At 58.4% G+C, this 19,559-nt stretch overlaps 1 protein-coding gene across 2 annotated transcripts in view; it reads right to left on the bottom strand.

Annotated features, from left to right (window-relative positions):
- LASP1 (LIM and SH3 protein 1) overlaps window positions 1-19,504 on the bottom strand; it is a 39,954-nt gene extending 20,450 nt beyond the window's left edge. The window contains exons 1-3 of one of the 2 annotated variants that reach the window (XM_059670834.1): window positions 19,292-19,504; window positions 11,757-11,851; window positions 3,042-3,126 (exon numbers count right to left, since the gene is read on the bottom strand). In XM_059670834.1, coding sequence (XP_059526817.1) covers window positions 3,042-3,126; window positions 11,757-11,851; window positions 19,292-19,360 — 249 coding nt within the window. In that variant the 5' untranslated portion in view covers window positions 19,361-19,504. Of the gene's footprint in view, window positions 1-3,041; window positions 3,127-11,756; window positions 11,852-19,291 lie in introns of those variants that run through there. The other variant, XM_059670835.1, reaches the window with a different exon arrangement.
- Between the last annotated feature and the right edge of the window lie 55 nt (window positions 19,505-19,559).

Below are 19,559 nucleotides of genomic sequence, written 5' to 3'. Positions count from 1 at the left end.
CGATCGACTCGGCCTGGGAGGCGCCTGGGCCTCGTCCTGGAAACCCCCGAGGCAGGGCCAGGACTGATGCTGGAGGCTCCTCAAGCCCAGACAACCACCACCCCTGCACCTCTGCTTTTTACATGAGGATGTGTTCAGCCTTCTCCCAGGGTCTCTCCTGTTCATCACTATCCCCGCAAACAGCAGGTACCAAGGAAGATCTGTTGACTAAATGATGAATGAATTGAAGGGAGACACAAACTTTCCAAACACGCAGCACAGTTTGGAAAATAACTGCCTTACTGACCCAACGTAAGAGGAAAGATCGGAACTTTAAAAAATTCATGGAAGCCCTGACCGGTTTGGCTCCGTGGATAGAGCATCAGCCTGCGGACTCAAGGGTCCCAGGTTCGATTCCGGTCAAAGGCATGTACCTTGGTTGTGGGCACATCCCCAGTACGGAGTGTGCAGGAGGCAGCTGATCGATGTTTCTAACTCTCTATCCCTCTCCCTTCCTCTCTGTAAAAAATCAATAAAATATATATTTTTAACAATTCATTGAAAAAAATACAATACCAACAATTTTACCACTGATTTTGTGCCTCCTACCTGCTGGGCCCATGTACTATGTAGCCCACTGCCCTCTAACAAAAAAAGGAAGTCAGGTTTGAAATTCGACACACACAGAAGGGGAGACCTGATGAGAAAGGTCGGTGCTGGACGAGGGCAGCAGGTCCCTGTCTGTGCCCCGGATGCATCATGCCCAAGGTCGCTTCCCTCTCCTTCCCAGGACAATAGGAATGCAAACAGCTATTGAGTGCTGACTGTATACCAGAACTGTTCCCAATGCTTGCTGTATACTAACATCCTCACAGAACCTTTGGAGAGAGACTACCTATAGGGAATCCCCATTTTACAGGTAAGGCACTCAGCCTCGGAGACTTGAAATAACTTGCCCAGGGTCACAGTAGCTAATAGTGGGACATCCAGGATGTCACCTCTGGCCATCGGCTCAGGACACAGATATGCCATCTGAGGTCACTGGATCCAAAGGAAGGGAGTAGGGACCCTGCTCCAGGGCAGGCCTGAGGCTCTCCCGTCCCCCTGGGTAAGTCCTGGAGGTACGACAATGAGAGGGAAAATGAGAGACATTCTCTTGGCACTTCTGCCTGGGCTCAGGGGCCGACACAGACATCCCCGGCTCAGCCCCACCCCAAAGCTGTTGCCTCCCTACAGCCTGGGGTGGGGGTTGGGAGAGCTGCCAGTTCCCTGCCTCAGCCCAGCCGGGTCTGGACCACCCCGCGGGAAGGCTCCAGGTGCCCCGACACCCGAAGAACCATTTGGGGAACCCATCTGGAGACGGGAAAACAAAGTTGAAATAGCACAGGCAGCTTCCGGGAGACTGAGAAGGGCTGAGACGCACGGATGCCAGCCCAGGAAGGGGCCCTGGAGAGAGCCCAGCTGATGCCCTGCGGGGGTGGGGCAGGGTAGGCAGAGGAGGCTCCCACTTCCCTTCCCGCCAGCCACAGGCAGCTAGAGCAGGCCCTGCCCCCACAGCGGCCACAGGAACAGACCTGTCACCACCCCCAGCCAGGCCAGCTCAGCCCTTCCAAGCCTCAGAGCGGCAGGCCCAACCCCCACCTGGAGGCAACTGGGGTTTGCTGTCCCCATTTTACCAGGGGAGGCAAGCAGCCAGCTCCCACCACACAGCTGGGGGCAGGGGAGGGGCCTGCAAAGAGGGCAGGTCCTGCCTCCACCCTCTGCTACCGCAGCCACAGCCCCTCAGGAGCCCAACTACAGGAGGTTACAGCTATGCCCCCAATGCCAAGCCCTAACGCCCAGGGCTCCCACCCACCCACCCACCCGTCACAGCAGAAAGAGGGTGAGCTCAGGTCCCTCAGCTCCACCTGATCCCCAGCCCAGCTCTAAGCCTCTCAAATTATGTCTGTGAGACTAACAGCTTTCACCTGAATCACCAGGGAGGTCAAAACACAGATTCCTGGGCCCCATCCAGCCCCTTGGGTGCATTCTAACAAGGCCCAGGTCCCTTCTGGTGCATCCTGCGGGTTGAGAGCATGGGGCTGGGGGCCACAGCAGGCTGCAGAACTGCTGTGAGCAAATGGCTTGAAACCTGCATCTGGGCAAGTAGCATGGCCTCTCCAAACCTCAGTGTTCCCATCTGTACAATGGGGACAGCAAGAGTCCCTCCATCAGCTGGTTGTGAGGATTAGAGGAGGTCAAGGCCTGGACCTACCGCAGAGTGATGGCCGTTCTCATGACTGCCCCAGCCTGCCTGAGAGTCAGGAGGCCTGGAACCCAGATGACTCAGGAGGGCCTCTGGGGAGCAGGGGGTTCCCCTCGGGGATTGGATTCCAGGGACAAAAAAAGACCTGAAGCCAAGCTTTTTGTGAGACCAACAAAGGCTGGGGAATTAGTGCGGTTTGAATTTCTCCTCCTGGGAGTCTGGCCGTGTGTGTCTCCCCTGCCTCCACCTGAGGGTGTGCACACACGCCCTCACCTCTGGACCGCACCTTTCCCCGCTCCCCGCCCACACCTCTTCCTCCAAGCTCCTCAGGGCTCTGACGGCCTCTCTCCTTTTTTTTCTTTTTAATATATTGTTATTGATTTCAGAGAGGAAGGGAGAGGGAGGGAGACAGAAACATGAATGATGAGAGAGGATCCTCGGGACATGGCTACAGAGGCTGGGCTGGTAACCTCAGACGGCATGAGCCTAGAGAGGTGAGTTCCTCCTTTGAGGGTGGGGGTGAGTGGGGAGGAGCTTCGGGGGCCCCACGTGAAATTCCCCAGAGCAGAAAGAGTCGGACACCGACACCTCTCCAACCCAGTTTAGGGAAGAAGCGGGGCATGCGCTCCCCTCCTGCGATCAAGTCAGGAAATATGAAGTAACTGGGTACAGGGTTGGGGGCAGGGAGACCCGGCAAGTGCCAGGATTTCAGCAGCTGGGCCTTGCTGAGTAACCCCAGGGGGAAGGAGCCCTTGCCAAATGCAGGGGTTACGACAGCCCTCCCTCCCCGCCAGGCCCCGCACCAGCCGCCCCTCACCTGACTCTGGAGCTCGCTCTGTTGCTTGAGGCGGAGATTTTCAGGGGTGTCGGCCACCATAGTGAAGGACTGCTTGGGGTAGTGTCTGCGGGACAGAAAAGAACAAGGGGAGGTCACTCTGGGGAAAGGGCAGGAAGCTCTGGGCTCCTCACAGACCCCTGACGCTCTCCTGGCAACTACCCCTGCCCCCGGAGCAGGACCAGTGTCCACCAGCCACGGAGAGGGAGGCAAGGGTCGCTCAGACTCGGCCTGAGCTGAACTGGGAGACACAAATGGCTTGAGTGGCTGGCGGGCCATGGAGAGCTAACCTGAGCCAAAGGGAGGCCATAGGGACACCCTGAGGGTGGCAGATCACCCTTGTTTGGGGATAATCCATGCCTTAGGAGTCTACCGACCAGGGAGGTCAAGGGCGTTGGGCCAGAAGGGGGCGGAGATGAGGATGGGGTCAGGACAAAGCTTTCAGCTAAAACCAGAAACGGAGGCCAACCAAGGAGAGGAAGGTCAGGAGGGATACGGAGCCAGAAATGAAGGGGAAAGGGACATGCGTATCCAGGGGGGCTTCCTGGAGGAGGAGGAGAAAAAGGAGGAGGAAGGGGCAGTGAGAGAAAGTGCACACATCCAGAGTGGTATTTCAAAGGGCCAACAAGGTCCAACCTAACGGAGTACAGGTGAGAGATCAGCCTGATGCCAGAAAAGAGGCCACCGCCCCCCCACCTCGGGCGACAGACAACACTGCCACCATGGCCCATGTCTGCCCTGTGCTAAAGGCATGCATGCCTTAGTTCATCAAATTCTCACACGCACCCTACTGTCCCCCTCCGACAGATGGCTGAACTGAGAAAGGTTAGAGAATGTGGCCAAGGCACAAGGCACAAGGCTGGTCTCCTGGCACCCAGACAATCTCCCCCGGGCCCAGCACCCTGAACCAAACCCTTCGGTCTCCAGGCACCTGACAGACCAGAGTCCTGTCCCCCAGAAAGAGGGCTGGCGTGGAGGGAGCAGGAGCCAGGGAAGCCCTGGCAGCCAATCTGCAGGGGCCTCTCAGACCCTCTGGCCCAACGCCCTCGTTTCCCACATGCACACGTCTGGACACAGTGCACCGGCACCAAGTACTCAGCACTTAGGTGACATTATAATTAACTTATTTCTCCCATCGGTTTACTGTCTTATCTCTACTGCTTCTCTATAAGGTGAGGGGGTGGCTTTTTATCTCTTTTGGTCATTGACGTACCCAGGCTCCGAGAATAGAACCCGGTATCCAACAAATATTTGTTGAATAAACAAACGTCACACCAAGCATTGAAGCTGGGCCGGGACTAGAACTCGGGTCTCCTACATCCCACGAGGGCATCACCCGGTCCCCAGCACACCAGCCGAAGGGGAGGAGGTCCTGAGTCGCTGTGGGGCGTGTACACGTGCTGGAATGTGAAACCGTTGGGGATCGGCATGGGCCCCAACTATTTCAGGGAATGGCGGTGGCTTCTCTCAGCAGAGGCTGAGATCCGGCCATTTTCAGCCCTGGGTGACCACACCCACCACGGCTGTGACTCCCAGCAGGTCCCGGGTCAGGACTGCCCCCTTCCAGGCACGTGCCACCCCAGTCGGCTGACACACCCCAGAGCTGGACGTGAGCAGCCCTCCGGTCTCTGTGTCCTCACCAAACCCGCCCCACCCTGAACCAGGGCTACTGGTGAGCACGTGACTTCCCTCCGTGAAGAGCAGGGCTTGGAGTCTGGAGGGGGACTAAGGGGATGGGGCACGGCGCTGGACCCTGGCCCTGCCACGGGCTCGCTGGGTGGCCTGGCAAGTCCCTGTTCCCTCTGGGCTCGTTTCGCCATCTTGGACCTAAGTGAGTCTAGCTGTGTCCCAACCCCTAGCCTCCCGGACCCAGCCTGGCTCCTGCCTCCCAGGTCAGCCCAGGCCCGCAGCTGCCCCAGCAGAGGGAGGAAAGAGAGGAGACTGAAGAGTAAACACAGGTGCCTGCAGCTGGCATGGCCTGCGGATGAATGTGGGGCCACGGCTGTGGGTCCGGTCCCCGGGCTTGGCCCAGTTCCATGAAACCAGGGCCACCCACAGCTGAGGTGCGCCATTCAAAACTCCTGAGCTGTCCCAGGGAAAGGGAGGATCCACTGGGACTCTGCTCCCAGAGGCTAGGACGAGAACAGCAAGAGGGATCCAAGTCAGCTCTCTAGCAGAACTGGCTGGCCCTGAGGTCCTCAGAGGGAGAGTTTCAGAGACGACCCCCCCAGCAAGGAAGAGCCATGGTGAAGGCATCGTGGGGTGGGGTGGGGTGGCGGTGAGGAGAGCATCTGTAAGGACAGACTCCTGTGGCGGGGAGGAGGGGGTCCTAAAGCAGGGGGACCAGGGAGACTCCGGGGGGCTCTGGCCCGCAACTTGAAGGGTTAACCCTGAGAAGATGGCACTGGTCAGCATTTGGTGGGGAAGGGGAGCCAGCAGCCTCGGCAAAAGGCAAACCCATGTGCACGGGAGCCAGTCTGCACACCCGGGGTTTCCCATCTGCCTGAGTGTGCACGGTTAAAACCGAGTGCCGGTTCCGGTGGCCCAAGGACAGCCAGACACGTGTACCTGACACGCACCCCACCCGCCGTTCCGAGGCTCCTCCACGCACCGCATTCCTCACACGCCATAAACGTATGGATGAGCCTGACGCGGTGACGCGCGTCTCCTAGACACGGAGGCCAGCAGGTCCACCCAGGACAGGGCGCATTACAGGCCACACTCACACACTCCCCCACAAGGGTCTCAGGAGCCCCCCTTCCCCCCCCCCCCCGCCACATGCAGCAAGAACCTGTGGGTGGGGTTGGCAGGTATCTCATTCCCTCTTTGGAGTCATATGACCCCCAAATATCAGTCCTCCCCAAGCCAGAACGCTAACCCCATCGGAAGGGAAGGGGTAACCAGCCTCCATGTGGGCTCGGTTTCATGTGGCAGGAGAGGGAAGGGACTTTAATCCTGCATCAGATGAACCAGATTTAAGAGGGGTGCAGAGCCTCCCACCTCTTACCCCCGCCTCCTAAAACCCAACCCCAGGCCAGAGGAAGGCAGGCAGACATGCGGTTCGGGCTGTCCTCCCCCTGCTGGGTCAACCCTGTCCCCTCCCCACAGCCCCCAGCCCTGGCTTGACAACCCTGCCTTTCCCTTCCCCTGCTCACTGCGCTTCAGGTTCCCATGGCAACCTCATCCTCAGCTCCAGGCAGGAGAGCAGGAAGCGCAGACAGAGAGAGAGGGTCTGTGGGGGTGGGGAGGACACAGGCAGCAAGGGTGTCCTCAACTGCGGAGGACCCCTGAGGACAACCCCAGGAGACTGTGTCTGCAGGATCCTTGCAGACATTGAGGCGAGGAGGACAGGTGCCAGAAATTTGCCTTTCTGAGGGGTGGACACAGCAACAGCAGAGCTGCGCCCCTCCCCCGCCAGCACGACTGCCCTGGAAAGGGCTCCTTTGACCTCCTTCCAGAAACAATTGCTGGGAATTTTACCTTTTCCCTCCCTCTCCGTCCTCAGGTTGAAGCTCTGCCCACCCATTACCCTCACCCAGAGATGAATGGATGTGTGTGTATGCCATTGTGGGCACTGAGGCTGAAAGAGGGGCCACCCGCCCCCAGCAAGTGACCCCACTGGCACCCCAGCCCCACCAACAGATGGGGCCCTGGTGAGGGAACAAGGGGCCAGCATGGGGAGAACCAGGCGTCCTCACCCTGGCCCGGAGCTGGGCCCAGAGCACAGCTGCTCTTTGTCCCTTCGTGGCCAGCCTCCATGCTGATCATTCCAAGCGGTGGGCCCCCCGCAGCGTCCCTCCCCACCCTCGGTAGCAGGATCAGCTGCTCGGAGGCAGAGAGGCTGAGAGAGAGCACAGCACAGGACAGGGGGTCTGGAGGACAGGGGACGGGATCTTGCATCCATGGGGGCAAGAACAGGGACTGTGTCCCGTGCACATTCCCTCTTGAAATCTGCCACAGGCCACGGACTAGAAAAGTCAGTGTGTGTGATCAATGTGCCCATTTTACAGAGAAAGAAATGGAGGCTCCGTGTCCAGGAGCACTGCCCAGTGCCTTCTCCCCTCCACCATCGCTACCCCTCCAGCTGAGGGCAAGCTGACATCTCTCTCTCAGGGACACCCCAGTTCAGCCCCAGCTCTCAGGCCTCTGGGGAAAGATGAACAAAGGAATTCATCTTTCAAACCCAACCTGTTTCCAAGCGTGGCCATGATGAGAGACCCTCTGGGGTCTCAGTCACCACCAGTCAGAAGCCACCTGCTCCTTATAACTTTTCTAAAGAGGGTGTCTCGAGTTCAAACGATGACCTTCAGGGATGCAGGACAAGGGGCCTGCCCCAGGAGAGGGCCTCTGAGCCACCTGTAAGGACGGGCAGGGAGGATGCTGAGAAGCTGCTGGGCTCGGCCTCGGGCTTCCTGGGACAGGGACCGCTTGCAGGGCAGAGCCCCACTCCCAGTCCTGCCATGAGCTGTTCCAGAGGCAGAGCAAACACAGACCCGCACCCCATTCTGCACGAACCCTCGCCTCTTCCAGACTCAGACTCATTCAAAAACCACAGCTTTTTGTTCAAAGAGGAACAAAAATACATCAACAAAAGCAACAAGGAGCCTTTGGTTTTACCAAAAGGGGGGGGGGGGGGGGCGAGAAACACCAGTCCCGACATCCTGCCTCTGGAAGGAGCCGCTGATCCCCAGCTGGGAACACTGCCCAGGGGCGCAGGGAGGGCTCCCGTCTAACCCAGTTTCTCACCAGTCCCCCAGGCCTCAGGGCTGAAGTGCTGGGGATAGGAAGCAACAAGGAGGCATTGTCTGACCAGAGGAAGAAAAACCAGCAGCCAAGAAGATCAAGGCTAGACATGAAGAAGAACTTACCAGCCCTCAGGGGTTGGAGACAAACTGTAAAATCAAAGCCAGCTACTGCCCCTGACGGCAATACATAAAAAGGAATGGTTCTGCCAAGTTGGCCAAGGGTTGGAAACACGGGGCCTCAGTTTCCTCATCTATGAAATGGGCGTATGAGGAACCCTGAGTTTCCTGGGGGCCCTGGCAACTCTGAGTGCAAGGATATGGGGGTGAGAGTGAGAGTGAGGGGCAGGGGCTGCCTGCCTGGAGGCTGCCCCTTTGAGGATGTCTCCCTGTCCCAAACACACACCACACAAACCCTTCCCACTCCTGGCGCCAACCGGGCTCCCTAAGACATCTGATCCCATTTTGCTCAGTCAGAGGCAGAAAATTCTGGGGAGATGGAAAAGCCCCTCGCCCCAGACCGGGATTTGCCCGCTACTGCCCCACCATCCCCTAAGAGCAGCTGGGGTTTGAGAGTCCGCTAGAATCCAGAGACACTTCGAGTCCCCGCACAGGCCCACCCCACTCCCTGAGGCCTGGCGGAAGGCGCGGGACCACAGTCCCTTGTTCCCCAAAACCAGGCACATCTCCATCCTGCTCAGCCCCTCACCCCACAGCTCAAGGAACCTGGAGGATGGGCCCCGATATCTGCAGTCCGTGAAGAGGGGAAGGATACGATGGAGCACCCCTCCTTCTTCCCCGGCCCATGTCTGCTCCCCCACTTGACACCCCAAAAGCCAGTTCCCCTCTCGGCCTGCAACTTCACCCCCAGCACATTTCTCCCCAACCCCCACCCCCCACCCTGCCCCTGCCCCTGCCCTCCAGACTCCTAGACCATTTGCCTGAAAACAAAGCAGCTGGTTTGCAGTGGCGACAGAGCTGCCCCACTTTCATAAAATGTAGCTTAGAAAACAAATAACCAAGGGCATAACTATCCCTCTAACCAAAATGGAGCAGACTCATCCCACCCACCTAGAAACTTCAAGAAAGAATTCAATTAATGGGTCTTCCTACTGCTGGCTATGGTGCAAAAACAGGCATGCACGCCTCTCCCTTGCCCACAGCACAGCAACGCTTGGGTGGCTGTGGCCTGGGAAGTGTGAACCCAAGCACACCCTATCCAGTCGACCTCCCTGGCTTTTCTCCCCAGCCCCACGTCCGGCAGCGCGTGTGTCTGGATACATACCAGGCACATGTGTAAGTGCGTGTCCATAGGGGTGCGGCACCGCCCAGCAGGCCAGCTGTGGGCTCTGGCCCGTGTTCTCCCCCAGGCCTCACTCTGCAGCAAGTCTGGCGCAAGGGGAGGAAGAGAAGAGGCCTTTTTGCTGCTTACAGTCACTTTCCCGAACTTAAATTAGTCTTGAGATGCCGCCGGGAAAAGACAGACAGGCTTCTTCTCCCTTGATCATCCCCCTGCAAGATCCTGGCCGAGGGACGAGCCAGCGACGGGCAGAAGAGGGGGGCCTCACACTCACTCACTGGGTGGGCCCAACTCCCTGGCAAAGTGCCAGGAGGAACCACCTGCCTCTCTGGGTTCTGAGCGGGAGGTGCTGCAGAGAAGGAAGCCAGGCCTGGTCCCCCAAAGCAAAGGGCAGAGCTACACCCTGGACACCCCAGGACTCGGAACCTGAATGTCCCTGGAGGAGGGGGCCAGAGGCCGGAAGGAGAGTGAACCCCCAGCATGGTGCCTGGCACAGAGCAGGTACTCAGTCTCCTTTGGTGTCCGGTCCAGCGTCCCAGGGTAGGAAGCTTGAACCCTGGGGAAACCGAGGCTCGGGCAGGTCTACAGGGAGCTCCTGCAGGCCAGGCCTGCATCTGGTGTATCCCGGAATTTCCCGGAATTTCCCTGTCTGGATCGCTGGCACAGACAGCTGCTCCGCAGAAGCTGGCTGAGGAGTGTGAATGCCTGCGGGCAATTCCCAGGTAACATCCCAGCTGGGCCGAGGGTCAACTGGGCAGGGCATAGGCCAAGGCCCGGAAAGGCTGGGGGAACGGATGGGGTCCACCCGCTGCTCTGGCTGGAGGCCAGGGGGCAGACCTGCCTAGGCAGGTTGGAAGCGGCATCCAAGCCAGGAGGGGTGCTTGTCTTCCGCCTCCCCCGGAGCCCGCACCGATGCAAGGAGCCCCCCACCCCACCTCCTGCAGCCTCCCCAGAAGAGAGAGTGAGAAGAGTGAGCTGGGACTGTGGCTCGAGGCTGAGGCAATACAGAGAAAACAAGGACACGCCTCTGATTTCTGTCTCCAACTCCCAGTGCTCCCTGAGTTCTAGGCTACTGCAGTCTCAGGGAAGAGCCGCAGAGAAGCCCGGGTCCCTGCCACCCACGGAGCTGGGGGCTCAGCCAGGCTGCTGCCTGGAGAGGCTGAGGGTCAGAAGCTGCCCCCAGAGGAGCCTCAGTGCCCAGAATCCAGCCTGAAGTGGTCCAGCAATCAAGGGGTTAAAACTGCCCCAGCCTCTGGCTTCGCTGAACCCCACCCCACTCCCCAACAGAGGGAGGAAGTGGCAGAGAATCAGGGCTTGTGTGAGTCCTTAAGAATTCGAGGAATGTCCCATTTCCCTTGGGGTGGGGGGGGAGGTTGGGGGGAGAGGACCAGGGTAAGTTAATAGACCAGAAGGAGCAGCTGAGGGAAGAGAGGGGGACCCAGGCAGCCTTCCCAGTGGCCCAGCCCTCCCAGAAGGGACAGCACACATGTTGTTTTTCTTGAGTGTAAGATTTTATCAGAAATCTGTTTTCCCAGCACCTGGCACAGGTAGCACGTAGCAGCGGGCAGGCAATCCTTACCTAATGGGTGAAAAAAACACCAAGGAGAGGAGGCTGTGTGGGATCAGCAGGGCACTGGGGGTGCAAAAAGGGGGAGGCAGCCTTTCAAAGGGGTTTAAGACCCCAACCCCACTTAGACAAGTCCCAAGGTTCCCCTCCTTCAGCTGCGAAGAGCCTCCTGACTAGGAATTTTAAAGAAAAACTGGACTCAAGTCGGAGTTTTGCTGAACTGTTTTGAATACTGGTCTTGCCACCTACCTGAAGGGACTTGACCTTCGAAAACCCCTACCTGGCAGGGTGGCTGTGAGGTGCTGCATGTGCCCTCGACCGACCGACCGACCGACCGGGCACGAGTTTGCACTTGTTACACCCACAAGGTCACCCTGAAGGTGGAAGGTGCTGCACTCTCTGGAACAGCATGGGATGAGGGACCCTACCCTGCCCACCTCCCCGCAGCAGGCCAGGCTGCAGGTCCCGGTGCAGAGGGAAGGGAGTCCAAGCCAACACCATCGGAAAAGACTGGAGGTCTCTACAGCCTCCCTCACCAGACAGGGAAGAGCTCTGCCTGGAGCCAGGCCACCCCTTCCTGCTGCCCCACCAGGAAGGGCTCAGCCAGGAGCCCCCAAAGAATTAGTGCCCAGGCTCTGGCAGGGGGCCGAGAGAGAGATGGAGACACTCCACGGCTATTCTGAGGAGAGAGAGGAGGAAAGGAGAAGCAGAGAACAAAAATAGGCAGAAACAGGGCCGTTCGCTTTTTCCTCTGGATCCCGCCCTCCCCCGCGGGTGCAGAGGGAGGAACGGTACTTATTTTACTGGGTTTGCACTAGCCTCTCACTAGACATGTCATCTTGAGAAAGTCCCTTCCCTTCCCCAAGCCTCAGTTTCCTTCTCTGTGAAATGGGGATAAGAGCCCTGACTTCATCCAGCTGTGGTGAAGATGACATGGGACTGACACTGATCAAGCAGAGTGTGGACGTGCTCGGTGATGTCCCCTTGTGGTCATTAGAACAGAAGGAAGAATGAGGAAGGGGGCCCAGGGACCCGCCCGGGGATCCACCCAGGGACCCGCCCAGCCTCCTGCCCCAGGCAGGACTCACGCGTTGCAGTAGGGCTTCTTCTCGTAGCCCTTGTAGTTCTTCATGTTGAGTGTCATCTTGCAGGTCTCGCAATGGAAGCATGCTTTATGCCAGAACTGCGGACAGACAGAGGCAGAGGGAGGACACCTGTCAGACACAGGGCTTCAGGAAGGGGGCTCAGGCCCTAAAAAGGAGCACTCCAGCTCCACCGGGTGAGCTGGGGGCATCGCAGGTCACAGCTCTGGCAGCTAATGACACTCTCCCCCTTTTTACCCTCCCCCCCAATCAGTCATTTGAGCTGTAAGGATGGGGAGAAGAGCAGATGTGTAGGGTGTGTGGGAAGAGGCCAGTAATAGTAGTGCTGAGCTGTCCCCAAAGGTCAGCTCCACCTCCCAGACCGCTCCCGCTGCCCCCAAGCTGGAGTAGCCTCATTGCTTGAGCAAAGCTGGACCAGGGTTGCTAAGAGGCCGCTGCTGAACATGATGGGCAGAGGAGGAGGGCCTGGCCCGGAGCCCCCAGGCCCAGAACCCAGGCATTCCTAACTCCCACACCAGGGGGTCCAGCTCTGACACCTGCCACTTCCTGTGGGACCCCCCACCAGAGGGTAGGAGTGGGTGCCCTAGCTCTAACCACCACTCCTGCACCCTTTCTCCCTCCCTCACCCTTCTCCCAGGCCCTCACTCAGGAGGGCACCCAGCAGCTCTCTGTGAGGCACTGAAGGGCTCAGCCTAAAAGCCTTGGAAGGGGAACCCTCATAGTGGACATCGAAGCGCCCCCCTGACCGGCTACGTGGCCTTGGCCAGGGACCACACCGCTGAACCGTTTCCAGATCTGTTCCTCCTGGGACTGCTGGGGATTCGATGAGAAATCACCTGCAAAGCCCTCAGCGCAGCACCTGGCACCTCTAATACCCGAATGTTAGATGCGGGGCACAGCAGACAGGAACCTCGACCAAGAGGGCCCGGAGACTCACACGGGAACTTTCTGTGTGTCGGGTGCAGGCGGGGCTTCACTGTGCCCCGCCACAGCCACAATGTGGGAGAGGGTGAGTGACAGGTAAGACTCCTCAAAGCCAAGAGACCCAGCAGAGAGCCACCAGGGCCAATCCAGCATGGCCGATGGAGGGGACCAGGAGGGAGGGGAAAGGAGGCAACAGAAGGGACCTCACCCTGAGCAATGTTGACGCTGGGCCAAACCCACGCACATGCGATCTAAGTCTGGCCCTGGGATCTGCACTGACCAGGAGTCCAGCTTCCAGGACCCCGGAATCCAGGCTGCCTGGGTGACCCGACTGGCCTGGTTCTGCCCCATTTCCCAGAAGTCAAGGGAGCCACTCCTCAGCCCGCAGGGAGCAGGGAAGGCCAGAAGCCAGGGGAGGGCCCAGGGAGATGTTTAAGGTGACCAGCACCGGCTGGTTCTTGGCCATCTGCCAAGGAATTTCCCCCAAGGCAGTGCCTTTCAAAATGCTTTCCTGCCACCTTGGAGGAGGGGACAGGAAAAAAAAGAAGCTGGGAGGTTGGGATACCAGAGGCCCAGGGGTAAATTGGGAGGTAATCACCTTCTAATAGGGTGCTCCCCTGCCAGGGGGACCCCTGGAATCCCCAGCGAGGAATCCCCAGCGGCCAACAGTAAATGAAGTGATAGGAGAACCACTGTTGTGGGAAGCAAAGGGTTGGCTGATCTCAGCTTAGCCCCCACCCCAACCGAGGCCTATCGCACAGCCCAGCCCAGACCCCAGGTGCAAAACCCCAACACACAACCCACCAGAAAAACTAAAAGAGGGTGGTCCTTGCTCTAGCTGGTTTGGCTCAGTCGATAGAGCATCAGCCTGTGGACTGAAGGGTCCCAGGTTCCATTCCGGACAAGGGCACATGCCTGGGTTGCAGGCTCGATCCCCAGTAGGGGGCGTGCAGGAGGCCGCCCATCGATGATCCCCTCTCATCACTGATGTTTCTATCTCTCTCTCCCTTCCTTTCTGAAATCAATAAAAATATATATTTAAATAAATTAATTAATTAAATAAAAGAGGGTAGTCCCTTCCCGGTCAGTGCCCACAGTGGCAGCCCTTCTCCCTCCCCCAATACCTGGGAGGCATTGGCAGAGCGCCACAACCCTGTCACCGCCCAGCCTGCTGCCTCTGCCTGCTCAGCTGCCCAGGCCCCTGCCTCCCCCCACCCCCACAGGGGCTGCCAGGAAAAATATTCTCTGGAATCCAGACCATGACCCACTTACACACACACACACACACACACACACACACACACACACACACACACACGTAGGAAGACACACTGTCCTACGTCTGGGGGGCCTCCAAAGCTGCCTCCTGATTGATTTGGGGGAGACAAAGGGAAGGAGATAGATACCCCTCCCCTAGCAGGTGGCTAGGATCTCACGCTGGTGTCAAGGGTATACTGACTGGACTGGGGGTTCAGGTCCAACACCCAATCCAGGGGTTCCACAAAACCCCTTCCGGCTGCCATTTGAAGGGGAGCCCCGATATGAAGAGATGGTACCCATTTCCATCCGTAGCTCTTCCCCACCTCACCCCCAGACACCCCTTGCTTTCAGCTAGATATACTAGGGTCTGGGGGTGATGCTCTCTGTTCCCTTACGGGGGCTCGAGAGCAGAATAATAAAAGCACAGGTGGTCCGAGTGCCTTCAGGGTCATGAGTAAACTCTGCAGCTGTAAAGTAGAACTAAAACCAGGGTCCCACAGAGGTGCGGGGAGGAGCGATGAGATGACTCACGCTCCGAGCTGGCTGCACTGGGAGCTAGCTGCTGCGTCAGGTCACTTCCCTCACTGGAGAAGGGCTCCAGGTTCAGGACAATCAGCAGCGCCTGCCACTGTGTCCTCTTTATGGTGGGAAAGTGGAGGGCAGGGGGACAGAATATGGCAAGTCACGCAACAGCCCAGGGGCCAAGCCTGGACCGGGCAGCCCCAGGAAACCCCCGAAACCCCCCTATCCCCCCGGCCCCCCACCCCCCACCCCCGTCTCAATCAGGTCGTGAGCCGCTCAGTCAGGGAAATAAGTCAATAAAACCCCACAATGACCCTCTCTGTCTGCCTCTCCCTCCTGTCCCCCTTTCTTAAAGGCCCCAGGAAGAAGATGTCAGGGAAGCATTCCTGAGACTCTGGAGCAAAGTACACCTCCTGGCAGGCAGGCAACTCTAATCCTTCCCACTGCCCCGAAGGCCACTGTTTGCCTTCCGCAAAAAACCAGGCCTCTGTTCGCAGCCTGTCAGCCCTTCCCCCAAGGCTCCAGCCCTGCCCTCAAGTCTTCCTTGCCTGCAGCGCCAAAGCTGAAGCCCAGTCCGCAGAAAACCCACTCCACAGAAAGACAAACAGAGGCTAATGGGTCAGAAGTAAGCTCTCCCGCACGTGGGCGTGGCCTGGACCAGCTCCTATCTCTCTGTAATCACTGTGGAGGCGGGGCAGTGCTGCTCACAGCCCTGGGTGAGGGAAGCACGGCCAGCTTCGGGTCACCAGCTTCGGGTCACGGTGCCCGCAGCCTGGCATCCTGCCCTCTGCACCCAGGCGACCCGACTCAGGGTTGGAGGATGAGACCTTCCTCTCCTTTCCTGTCCCCCAGGGTTACGGTTTTCCCTTCTCTAGGGGTAACACCAGCTCCACCCTGGTTGGGTCACCAACCTAGTTCAGTTGGTCACCTGGGCGCTGGTTTAAAGTCATAGACTTCGGCTGCATCTCCAAATATTCCCAGGGGAGATGATGATTCCTAGTATCCCATCTCCTGGAAAGGCCCAGGCCAAGGGCATTCCTCAGGCCAGGGTCAGGGACACTAACGAGATAGTGTAAATAAAGGTACTTAAAACTATATATATTCTTTTAAAATATATATTTTTTTTACTTCAGAGAGGAAAGGAGAGGAGGAGAGAGATAGAAGCATCAATGATGAGAGAGAATCATTGATCGGCTGCCTCCTGCATGCCCCACTCTGGGTATCGAGCCCACAACCCAGGCATATGCCCTGCCCGGCAATCAAACCATGACTTCCCGGTTCATAGGTCGACACTCAACCACTAAGCCAGGCTGGCTGGGCAATAAGTACCTTTTTGCCAACACAACAGGCAAAAGAGCGGAGCACAGAGAGCTTCAGGTTTGAATCCCACCTCTGGCTGAGAGGGAAATGAGCCGCACACACAGCCTGAGCCGCCGTGTTCGGGGCTCCTGTTTACAGAAGCAACCACATCTGCTGTGTGAAGCAGCTGGGAAGGCTGAGCCGGGCCCCTCGCCGTCAGTAGTAGCCACTACGACTGGGTGGCCACAAGGGGATCGTGGGGCACTCAGCTTTAGCTGGTAAAATGGGGCGCCACAGCTACAAGGACTTGTCTTTTTTAGTGTGTCCAGCCCAGTCTCCTTCTATCTTGCTGCCCCCTCTGGAAGCGAGAGGGCAGGGTAGGGGGCAATTTAGACAACCGGAGGCAGAGAGCCCTCCTCCTGGGGGATTCCAGGGAAACTGGCACCCACCAGTCCTCTACCCTTCCAGAAAGGCTGTCTCCACCTGCTTTCAGGAGCCCAGGAAAGCAAGCCCAAGGACAGGGGCAGGGCAAGATTCTTGACAACACAGGTTCCCACCTACAAATACCTCCTAACAGGGTCTGGGATACAAATCCACCTTTCCAAATCCAGAGGACATTCCGAGGCACAGCCCCTCTCTCCCTCCCCAAAGGCCTTGCAAGGGCAACCCTTCAGAGTGCCTGGCACAAAGTAGGTGCTCGATAAATATTTGTCCAGTGAATGAGCGCATGAGGTCACCCTGTTTCCCCCCCAGCTTTAATCCCAGAAGTCCTCTGGGGAAGGAAACCTCGGTCTCCTTGCTCAAACGCCGTCATCAGCCATACGTATTTATCCGGCGTGCAGAGCACACTGGGTACTGCCAGTTGGGGGCAGGGTGGCCATCAGGGTAACATGGCCTTCACTCACCTAAGCCTTTGGGAGATAAGGCTCAGGGAGGAGAAAAGGTTAACACCAAGGATATACCTTGTGCTTTGGGTCAGGTTGTGGGCTGAGTGCTGTAGGGAAATTATAGTGAACTGGGTGGGTCTAATTTGACTCTCTCCTATTGTAAACTGAAAGCCTGGGGAAGTTGGTTAGCAACCTTGCCTATGGGACTGAATGTTCTGCAGGTCTCAGCCCTTGGGGCACCAGTTTCCCAGTAGGAAGTGCCAATCCTTACTGCCAGGAGAGAGGTGGGAGGAAGAGGTCTGATACCTGGATATTCCAGGCCTCCAGCTGGGTGCAGGGGGTGAGGATTCCCCAGGACCACCTCCTATAGGGAAAGCTCTAAAAGAGACGGAGGACGCCTGGCAGGTATGGCTCAGTGATTGGTTGAGTGTCGACCCAGGAACCTGGAGATCTCGGAGTTCGATTCGAGGACAGGGCACATGCCCAGGCTGCAGGCTCAATCCCCAGGAGGGATATGCAGGAGGCAGCGATGGATGTTTCTCTCTCATCAATGTTTTTCTCTCTCTCTATTCCTCTCTCTCTAAAAATCAATAAAAACATATTTAAATCCCCACTTCCCAAGGCAACCCCCACCTGACTGTCCTCTTCAGCTGGGACGAGAGAACAGCTACTGGGAAAGGGTACCTTGGTGCGGGGCCAGATAGAGTATCCCAGAAAGACAGGGATTGCACAGCCTCTACCACATCCCGGGGCTGTAGTGCACTGCCCCTCCTCCAAGGAAATGACATCATACCCATCTGACAGATATGGAACACTGAGGCCGAGAGCCATTCATAAAGCTGGTGGGAGAACACCTGGAATCAGGATGGGCTAGCAATCTCCTCACCTATATTGCTTCTGCCTTATATGGGCTAAAGTGCCCACAGCCTCTTGCCAATTCATGACTATGGAGAAGGAGAGCACAGGGAACTCAAGTTACAGAGGCCAAAATCCCCACCACCAGGGTAAGGCAAAACACCCGGGTGCAAGGACAAATAGTCCCTCAGTTATTGCCCCCAAGCTCAAGTCCTACCCCCCAGAGGCTGGGACAGTCATCGGGAAGGTCAGGGCCCACATCCTTTGTGTCCACAACATGGCCCTCCTTTCCTCCTGCCGGGCCAAGCCCAGGAGAGACAGTGGAACTGCAACAGCCCCGCGTGCCCCTTCCTGCAAGAACAGGTTCAAAAGTATTTCAGAACCTTGGAACCCCACACCCTTTCACCCTCACTCAGAGGCCAAAGGTCACTGGGGAAGCTCCAACCCCAAGGGGAAGGGGAGAGTTAAGTATCCAATGAACCGTCCTTTCCCAAACCAACATGGCCCTAGGGCTCTGCACCCCTCTTCCATCCCATGCCCCCCATTCCTGCCATTTCAGAAAAGAAAGAGGGAGTATGTGGACTTGGAGCCAGCTTTGGGAAGTGGCCCGGATGAGGAAGGGGACAAAATCACAAAGCCCCCCTCCTCCAGACTGAAGAGGGGTGCAGAGGAGACACATTTTGCCTCGGGATCTAAGGAAGCTAAAAAGAGGACCAGATCCTTCCCCAAGTTGCTGGAAACACCCAGTCCTCCTCTCCACCCCCACCCCTTCCAAAAGCCTAATGGCAACCAGATGAACAAGTCCAGCATGGGTGGGGGGGGCGCAATCGTCAGGGCCCCAGGGGACAGTGAATTTCCAGAAGGCCACCCTCCCCTCCCCCCAAACACCTCCCCCTTTTTCTTGCCTTTCCCTGAATTCAGCCAACCGCACCCTCCATTGGGAAAACCTGCTTTGAAAAGTTAGCTCTTTGTTCTACAAGCCGGTCTCAAGCTCTGAGCACAATTTCAGGGGATCTCCGCGGAGCACCCGCCACCCACCCTACTCCAGCACCCGACCCCGCCCCGCTCGCGCGGAGCAGCCCAGCGCCGCGAGTTGGCCTCTAATTTGAGGTGGGGGCTGGGAAGCTACCATTAGCCCGCGGTCTAGGAGCCGCCGAGCCGCCAAGGGGACTACAGATCGTCCAGAACAGGGGGTCTCGCAGTGGGGCTCACGTCCTTGTCCGCAGCCCAGTTCACCAGATGCAACACTCGCCCGCCGGAGCCCCCAAACCCAGTCTCCAGGCCAGGAAGCCCAGCCATTCGCGGTCACAGCGGACAGTTGCGCGGGCTCCCCCCAGCCTCTGCCCCGCCCCCCGCACCGCCGCCCCCTCCCCCAGAGCCCCGAGCTTCCGCCTACTTGGCGTTCCGGGCGGCCGGGAGAGGGAGCGGCCGTCTCTCTCACTCTCCCGGGCCTAGGGGGCGGGACTGCACCCCTAACCTTCCCCCAGCCCCCACCCCGTGGCCTGGCTTCCCTACCCCTCTTCCTTCTCCCAACCCCGGGGCACAGAGCCCACTCTTCAATACTGGCTACCCGGCACGCGTGGACTCCTTGCCTCGCCTCGGATCTCCGGGTTTCCAGACTGGGGTCTGTCCCCGAACACCCCATGACACCGCCCTCCTTCCTCCTCCCGGGATCGCGGAGCCGAGGCGGCGTGGACCCGGCCCCTCTGGCTTCCCCCGATCCGGAGCACTGGTCGGGAACGGCAAACACGCGTCTCCCGGTCCCGGGCTCACCTTATCCAGGCAGTTCACCTTCTCCGTGGGGTACACGATCTTGCCGCACCGAGCGCAATTGGGATTCATGGCTCCGGGAAAGGCTGGGGCGGGAACGCCCGGGCTCGCGCGCGCACTCTCTCCCCGGAGCGAGCTGGCGGGAGGCGGCCGCGGATGCAACTACACAGGCGGCGGCGGCGGCGGCTGGAGCAAGGGAACTGGCCTCCGCCTCCGCCCTCCTTCCCCTAATAAACACAGCGGGGAGGAGGGGCTGCACCGGGGCGGGGAC

This window comes from Myotis daubentonii, chromosome 16, assembly GCF_963259705.1.
Source record: "Myotis daubentonii chromosome 16, mMyoDau2.1, whole genome shotgun sequence".
NCBI classification, from domain to species: domain Eukaryota; kingdom Metazoa; phylum Chordata; class Mammalia; order Chiroptera; family Vespertilionidae; genus Myotis; species Myotis daubentonii.
This window is presented reverse-complemented; position numbering and strand designations above follow the sequence as displayed.